Below are 9,358 nucleotides of genomic sequence, written 5' to 3'. Positions count from 1 at the left end.
GACATGTTTTGCGAAAAAATAGTTATTATTGTGTTGAATAATTTTATACTATAATTGATATACAATTTAACAAGTTTCATGACATTTTCTCTAAAATAAATACCCAGTTGCTTATTTGTATATGTCTTGTTAGAGTCTAACCAATTTACTTTCTAGTTTTGATATGACAAATCTGATTGAGTTTGCAAATTTTATTCATGTGATAATTTTCATTCAATTAATTTGGCAGTTAATCAACTTAAGACTTATATCATTGAAGTTTGTATTAATATTGAATTTGATTTTTTAAAATAAATCAATAATTTTTTAGATAAGTTGTTTGAAAATGAAAGGCACGACATTAACTCATTAGTTTATCTTCTTTTGAAGTTCACAATACAGAAAGAGTCTTTTTAAGTATGAAAATTGTGAAAATAAGTTGCATAATCAAATGGGATACATGTATGAAAGACTACCTAGTCACTTATATTGAGCAAAAAAAGTTCATTAAAAGTGATAACAAGTTGACAATTTAACGATTTAAAAAGATGAATTCACTTCGAGATCATATATAAATATATAACTTATTTGATTAGACAAATTAATTTTTTGTTTTAATATTAATGTTTTCATTGTTTTATATATAATGATATTTATTATCTGAATAAATTATACTCACATCTCTTAAGTTTTAGTAAAATTACATAATTCACCCATAATTATATACGTACATTATACTGATTACCTCTGTAAGAGAGATAAGTGCAATTTCTTAAGCAAAAAATGGCGACGAGTCAACGTCTATTTATTATTTTGGTTAGCTATATTATAATATGAGAGTGATTTAAACACATTCTTATAATTATTGATACAGTTTGTAACGAACCAAGAATAATGAATGAACATTGACTATTATAGTATTTGAAATTGTCTTCACAATATATCATATTTTGTTTGACTTAATTACACTCGTCACAATTTTTTTGTTTAATAATTTGCACTTATTTCTCTTACAAGAGTAGTCAACCAATGTATATATAATTAGAAATGATTTATGTTAATTTAAAAAAGGAATGATATTTAATATATTTTCACTAAAACTCAAAATTTATTAATATAATTTACTATTATTATTTTAATTTTTAAATATGTTATATACTATATACATCTATATTTAATTCGACCAGTGGAAAGATATATAGGTGAGTAGTAAGATTTATTTTATTATTTTATAAACAGGCGAGTATGTCTGAATACTATTGTATTATGAGATAAATAAATGGGCTGATGTAAGATATCTTAGTCAGAGATATATCAATTAAGTACATTATTTCAAGTTATGACATGACCATTCAAATTGTGTGCCACTGTAAAATCAACAGTGCCAGTGTAGGGAGTCTTTAAGTAAAAATTAAATGAGACAGACAATTTATATATATATATATATATATATATATATATATATAAATTCATTTTATTAGAATTTGATATTAATTAATATTAATTTTTTAAGTTAATATTAAAGCTTCGTATATATAATTTGAAATTACAAAAACTATCATACATTTATACTTATTTTAATTAGAATGCAAAAACTATCTCATATATATTTCAATTATAATTTAAAAATAATGTCATATTTTAATTTAGCATATGTGTAGTTTAAATCTTTGGTACAATAAAAAACAATAAAAAATTTATTATTTTTTGAATGGAAATGAAAAATAGAATTAAATTAAATTAATGCACTACTGTATGAAACGACATATATATATATATATATATATATGCTTCAACAAGACTCAATCACTCACTATAATAAATTAATAATATTGTTGAATGTATGAGAATCAACTCACTTATTTCATTTAGTGATATTGAATATTTGAGTCATACATTTAATAATGCTTATTTAATTATTATATTTAATAATGTTTGCTTTACTGAATATTGTTAATTCCCTTCCATTTTATATTTAACAATATTCAAGTAAAAAAAGTTGTTGAATAAATGTTATTGAATATGAAATATGGTGTATTGCTAGAATGAATTTTGAATAGTAAACAATAAATTATTGAATCATATTTATAAATACTAGCATATTAATATCTTGAGAGCACAATCTTTATATACTACAACTTCTTATATAAAAATTACCATTAGAAGAATAAGCCAATAATATCTAATCTGACAACTCTTCAAAAGTATGAACATTTTGATGTGAACCCATTTCTTTTAGTGCAAAATCAACAAAGCATAAATGGCCCACGGAAAAATGACTAAAAACTTATCTAAAAGTTTTGATTTTATGTTATTAGATGACACTCCAAAGAATCAAAAATCAAGTCAGAACAAAAAAAAAACATCAAAGACCTGAGTTGCACCACTCTCAATATGTATGTCATTCCACTCTTCCCCCCACCTTCTTCTTTCTAGGCATAAGTTTCCATCTTCAATAATTATTGCATTATAAAACAAACCAAAGTATCTTCAGTTGCATACCACAACATTGAATTCCTTTTTGCAACACTAACAATTATATAATTAAATGTAGTAAGAATTATACATATATACATTTTTTATAGTGATAGAATAGAGGCTTTTATACTACTTCAGAAACCTTTATTTTTCCCTAAATCATAACCTAAAACTCAATAATAAGCTTAAACGGTGTAGATAATTAATGCTTGTTGAAGGGCGAAGATACAAAAACAAGAAACTAGATACAAAAAACAAGTGTTACTGTGTTAGAAAAACTTCTCATTTTGGTTACAGTTTCCTTTATTAGGGCAAAAGTGAAACATGAAAATTATATGTGAATAATTATAGATTGTAATATATATGTATTGTCAGTCTAAAAATTTATATAAATTCAACCTATCATTCACTTTTTACTTATATTATTTTTATTTAACATTCAATGATTATTAAAAATAATAATAAATTAAAAATAATAATAAATGATGTAATTACAATTTACAATGTAAAAAATATTATACCCTTAGTGTGTGTATATATATATTGTCATATTAAGTATACCTATAACATCAAAATGGGCCAACTCTAACAATATGATAAATGAATGAGTTTGGACAAATACAAGATCCAAAGAAATCCTTGACTATTTTGACTAGATTGAGAAAGGTTGAATTTGAGCGGCTCCACGATAACCTGTGGGTCACGAAAAGCGCAATAAGTAATGTGGAGAAGTAGACATTACTTTGGGTTTGGATATTTAATTATTTTTACCATTCTAATTTATCGTTATTTTGCCGAACATGGCCCAAGCCTGCAGTAGGAAGACCATTTTGAGAACTCTATAGGAATTAGGTAATAATGTTAGAGAAAAAAGTTGTATACATTGATAATGTAAGATATTTTTATACTAGCATTGTATTATTTATCATTCATTTTCAATCATTATTGATTTTTAAAAAAAATAATACAAAAAAATAATAAATAATGTACTGTCTGTATATAAATCTTTACATTGTCAATGCTATTGGAGAACAAAGCCACAATGGAAACAAGACAACAACAATAACAATTAATTAACTAACTGTAGAGTTAATCAATTATCTGCATAAGTGTTACTCGATTAACACAATAATTAATCGATTAACTGGTTAGAAAATCAAATGAAGCATCGGTCGAACAATTCTTGTAATTGGCACATTTTACACGTTTTACATATTTAACACATGTTAAATTGTTTTACAATATGTGTTTATTAGCTTGTAGGAGAGTTAGTTAAGTCACTTGTATTGCTTGCTTTACAAGACGTTGTATATAAGGAACACTCTTATATTATTTCAATTAAACAAAAAAAATTCATAATATTTATTTTATAGTTACGAGTTATTTTCACAAAAATATGCACAATATTACATTATTATGTATGAGTGTATCAAACTATGCCTATATTTTGTTCATGTTCTTGAAACTTATAAGGCCTAATTGCACGTTTTTGGACTCAATCAACTAACCTTTTCGTTGTTGGGATCCTTCGCCGCATGTCATGTTAGCAAATCTCACATGAAAGTAATATATCACATAAAAGTCTATCAAGTAAGTAATGACTGAAATAAATATTTATAGAATCCTATAATATTTCATCATGTATTTCCACACATTATTTGTATAAGACTAATCCTCTTTTAAGGGTTGATATTTTTACTTTAGCCACAACATATAAGTCGGGTATAGAAGCCCAGTTTTATGAATTTTGTTCTTACATGTGCATGAATGTGATTGAAGCCTTTTCTTCACGAGAAAGGATATTATTTATTAATGAAAAGAGAAGTACTATAAAAAATAAGGAAACGATGACATAGATACTTTTATTCTTTTATATACAATGTAATAATATTTTTGTCATTAAAAATATATATAAAACTAAATACTTGTCTATCCATTAATGGAGAAATCCTTATTCTTTCTTCACCTGCATTCAGATTATCACGCTTACTCTTATCTTCTCCAAAAACCAATTAATAAATACAGTACCTTCGTATGCCCACATAAATTCCACTTATGTTGATTAACACTGTGTAATTGAAGAGTATACAAAATAATTTATTGCTAATATTTCTCTTGAAGCAACGCAGCTCTGTTGTTAAAAGATCTACTGATGGAGTGCCTAATAAATTTGCAAATTTTCATTCTGGACCCAATCAAACAAAATATATATATATATATATAATATATAACCAATAGTTAAACAATCTTATATACACACTAACTCCCTTTGTAATCCTCCCCCTTTTGGTGAAACACCCTTTAAAAACCTCCAAATTCTCTGCAATACAATGTTCAATGAGTCTATCAAAATGCCATTGTGTACCATATGCCCAATTTGGGATCACATCTTCTATCGCACAATATGTGACACTCATGAGCTGTGTGATTGGATAAAAAAATATTTAATAATTAAACTTTTAACTTAAAAACATTTTGTTTAACCAATTGTAACTCATGCCATATGGAGTGGCACAATTTGTACTATAGGACAACAGATGCCCTCCTGTCCAATTTAACATTATTAGTACAACTTGTTAAACCAAGAAGGTGGTGAAGATTCTCCTAATCTTGGCATAAAACCTTCCCTTTCTAGAGACACTTGAAGACCAGCCATTATCCTAACCATAGAAGCCCACAAAACAGGTGTAGCACAGAATGCATAACCAAACACACACAAAGCTCTTACAACCCCATCTGAATACCAAGGAAATGCCATAACCATAAGGACCCCAACAATCCCAAACAAAGGTACCAAAACTGGTAACATTGGCAGCAGAAATGCATTAATAGCAATTGAGCATAGTGTAAAGGTACCAAATAAATAAAGGAGCCAGCCTAGTAGAGGGTGAATTGTGTGAGGAATGATAAAGAATGGTGTTAAGTATGCAGCAATGATGCTCCATACTGCTAATAATTTGAGGCTATTCTGCATTATGCTGATGCTCTTATCGGCACGCCTGTAGCATAGCTTCGAGAGGCTCGGCCTTGCCAAACGAGCCATTGCTAATATCCCGAGGTATATTGTAGATTGGATAAGTATCACAGCCATCTCTGCACCATATCTGCATAACAATAATGAGTCAGATTCTGCAATTGCTTTATGTTAGAGATATAACTATAACAAAGGCATTAACTTTGCTTAAAAGATTAAGCTTTTGGAATAGTTTATTGATCACACATACATATTGTGACAAATTATGTAGAAGGAATGATTATGGTTAGAGGTAGCTAAAGTAGTGTAACATTAATCAAAGGCCACTAGAAACCAATATCATTGAAGTCCAACCGGACAATAATCAGAAAAGATTCCAATTCAAGTTTTGAGCGATTTAAACCGGTCTGGTAATGCAGACAAACCAGTCCGGTCTGGCCTAATAACATTGCTCGAAACAAGCAAAATTCTGGTGCCCCTGGAGAAATACCATTAAACATATACCAATTCATATAGAGCATTGAAAAAGGTAGTAAAAGTAAGAGAAGCAAATCTGTTATGATACACACTAAATGGTATAGTATAGAAATATGGACTTCTCTTACTCAGAAAGCACCTACGAATCTACAGCAACAAAAGAACATTATATAAGGTCTGTTATCTATCTTTTTACACATATGCTCTAAAATCTTGTGTACTTAAAGTTGAAAATGTATCACAAAAGACCACCTTCATTATTTGATCAGAAATGAACACACCAGTTTTGGACCTTACCCCAAAGTTTTACGCCGTTGTTCATGCCACTGCAGGCCTAATGGCAGGACAGGCCATGACCACCAATACCATGGCTTCAACCATGGTGCCCCTGGGAATGTGATCACACTATTTGGTCCACATGGAATGCTCCACCTTAGTTTAAGATCTGAAGCCAGGAACATATTAGACATTAGCATAAACTTCAATTGCACTAAGCCATTAAGATTTATAGTTTAAACTAGATTAAATCCTCATTTCACTACTCAAAGATTATAGTGTTGGCATATGTGTCCTTAACATTATTCTATACTTTATAATGTCACCAAATTGGTCCTTCTAAGAACTTCATCAGTAACATAAAACATTCAATTTAAGGTATTTTAAATCCTTCTGTAATGAACTACTTTAGATGATCAATCTAGGAATACCATTATCTTTCGGTCCTCGAATCAAGTATTTACTCTTTAAAATAATAAAGAAAATGGAAAATTTCTTTCTTGGTTGTAATTAACTCACAATAGTAAGAAGCATCCATTTGATAACCTAAAGGAAGCCTATATATTCCATCAAGCTTGGTTCCATCAAGAGTTGGATGAAACAATGGCTTATCAAGTAAGTCAGGGAAGTAGCTAGTTATGAAACCTTGATCTGCACCATCTTGATTTTCTCTCCCATTCTGTAATTCATTAACCATGTTCTTGAATACAGCCTTAGATGGCTGCATATATCATGTAATTAGAGGTTTAGAACCCATGTAAATATGATAGAGAAGATGGTCACTTTTCAGTTAAAAAGGTACAATTAAGATAAAATAAATGGTATAATTTTTGAAACAACACTAACTTCTCTTGATATTTAGCTTAACTATACTATGCACTCTCTTATTTTAAAACTTACACTCACATGTCTTAAAGATTATGATATTGTTATAGTTACATTACATCATGATATAACTAAAATTATATTAAACTCCTTAAGGATGAGTATAACTTTAAAGAGCAATGCAAAAAAATATTAACAACCTAGAGCAAAGGTGATGAATGCAATTTCCTCTTATTTTATCTTCCTCATAAAATCCAAGATAATCATAATGCTAAGCTACTTTACACCTACCCAGATAGACTAATATATTAAAAATTTAGAATAACATAAATGAATATAAAACATTATGACATCGTTAGATCTATATATCCTATCTCATCTAATAAGATAAAGGCTTATTGTTGTATAAATGGATATAAAGGTTGTGACATCCCAGTCGTGACATGTAACTCCCGGACCTTAAGAACTTATAATAATTGATTCTATTGCAACTTTTTTTAGGGCGAATAAAATAATGTATGTGTATTTAAGCTTGTAAGTGGCAAGCTCAATGCATTTATGGGTCTTGCATGTCAGGTGTTACAAAGACAAGCAATAATATTGTAAAGCATGTCATTGTATGGCACTTTCATTGATATTGATTTTGTAGTAGTTATGGACATGTAGGCCTGTGTGGAAAACACAAGGATTGATAAAGACAGCACAGAATTGTCCACATTGAAACAATTCATCAGTTTTTTGAAGGAAAAGATTGTCAGCATCCAACATCACCACCCTGTCATATTTCACTAGGTTCCATGCGTAGAGTTTGTTCAAAGATAATGTGAATCTCTTGTCAAAATTATTTTGATGTTTGTATGGATTCTTCAAGTTTTCCACTCTTTCTACTTTTGCACCATCTTCCTCTTCACTGGATCACCCCATAAAAAATAAATTGTTGAATTAGCTAACTCAATTAGTAATTGGACATACTTGTATATAGAAATATATCAAATTAAAGCACTTGTTATATATATTCAGAAAGGAAAGTAATGAATCTTCAACATCAAATTTTATCTATTTATACTATTTTTTTATAGGAATAAATAGAAACAATGATTTTTAAGGGATTATATAACAATTATATGAGATTGGATGTTAAACAATAAAATGTTAACTAAAAAATAAAGTCAAATTCAATATATCATACATGATAATGTTGCCTTAGATTAATATACATATTAGATATAATATGATTAAGAATGAATTTATTAGAAAAAAAGTCGAGATAACTCCTATTGTAAATAATTATGTCTTAGATGTTTTGGACACGGTTAGAAACTCGAGTAAGGAAAGTGAGTTAAATTAAGATTTGTAAAAAATTTAGAAATAGATGTATACTAAGAAAAATCATAAACAAAATAATTTAAATATTTATTGTTCAATACTTTATTAATAAATACGATAAATAGTTATGATATTGCTTAGGACTAAAACTTATGGTGTTATAACCATTATACAACTTTTAATCAAGCCATTTTTATATTACGGTGAAGATTCTTTCTATGTAGAAATATAAAGTAATGTGCGTAAAGGTGTGTTTAGCACTATTCTTATGAATATACACATGCATATACCGACTTGCCTAACACAAACAAAGGCAACATTACTTGGAAAATGGATTTGGTGAGGTCTACTCAATTAAATTAGCTATCTTCACGATTAAATGGATTAATAATGGTGTTTTCTATCTCTTATTTATTTTTATTTAATTTGTTAGCTTTTACTTTAAATGGAACCTTTCTGAAAAGAAAAAGATGTAAAGGGATTTGCTCTGATTAGTGATATATAGTCATAGATGATTACTCAAAAGAAAAATTAGAAATTGGGAGTAGGGGTGGAAACAGGTCAGGCCGCTTACCAGGGGCCTATTATCTGACCTATAACAGGTTAGTCCAGACTCAGGCTTTTTGAAAAGCCTATTTAGTTTAATAGGCCAGGCTTTAGGCCGTCCAAATAGCCTATTAAGCCTAACAGACCAGCCTATTTAGTTATATTATATAATCATGTTCATATTTTATAATTTTAATATATAAGTAATGTTATTATATATGTAACTTTAATATAAAAATGTATACAAAAATATAATTTAATTGTTGGGGTTATAAAAATCTATTTAAAAGTATGCATATTATTTATTTAAATATAGACATAATCACCTATTTCAATATAATATAGTATAATAGGCATTTAAATATGCTAACAAGTCAGGTCAGGTGTAACACTGCGAATTTTACGAGTTTGAATTATAAGATTTTACTAATATTTTCATTAATTATATATTCGAAAATGAATTTCTGGGAATTTTCG

General features: G+C 28.2%; 1 protein-coding gene across 2 annotated transcripts in view; it reads right to left on the bottom strand.

The window, feature by feature from the left end:
* The window catches only part of LOC109330487 (putative glucuronosyltransferase PGSIP8), an 11,291-nt gene continuing 6,524 nt past the window's right edge, over positions 4,592-9,358 (bottom strand). The window contains exons 2-7 of one of the 2 annotated variants that reach the window (XM_019564681.1): positions 7,674-7,919; positions 7,332-7,341; positions 6,704-6,908; positions 6,206-6,353; positions 5,015-5,561; positions 4,592-4,837 (exon numbers count right to left, since the gene is read on the bottom strand). In XM_019564681.1, coding sequence (XP_019420226.1) covers positions 5,021-5,561; positions 6,206-6,353; positions 6,704-6,908; positions 7,332-7,341; positions 7,674-7,919 — 1,150 coding nt within the window. In that variant the 3' untranslated portion in view covers positions 4,592-4,837; positions 5,015-5,020. Of the gene's footprint in view, positions 4,838-5,014; positions 5,562-6,205; positions 6,354-6,703; positions 6,911-7,331; positions 7,342-7,665; positions 7,920-9,358 lie in introns of both variants that reach the window. The other variant, XM_019564682.1, reaches the window with a different exon arrangement.

Source organism: Lupinus angustifolius, chromosome LG17 (genome assembly GCF_001865875.1).
Source record: "Lupinus angustifolius cultivar Tanjil chromosome LG17, LupAngTanjil_v1.0, whole genome shotgun sequence".
NCBI lineage: Eukaryota > Viridiplantae > Streptophyta > Magnoliopsida > Fabales > Fabaceae > Lupinus > Lupinus angustifolius.
Note: the sequence above shows the minus strand (reverse complement) of the source record. Positions and strands in the feature narration are given on the sequence as shown.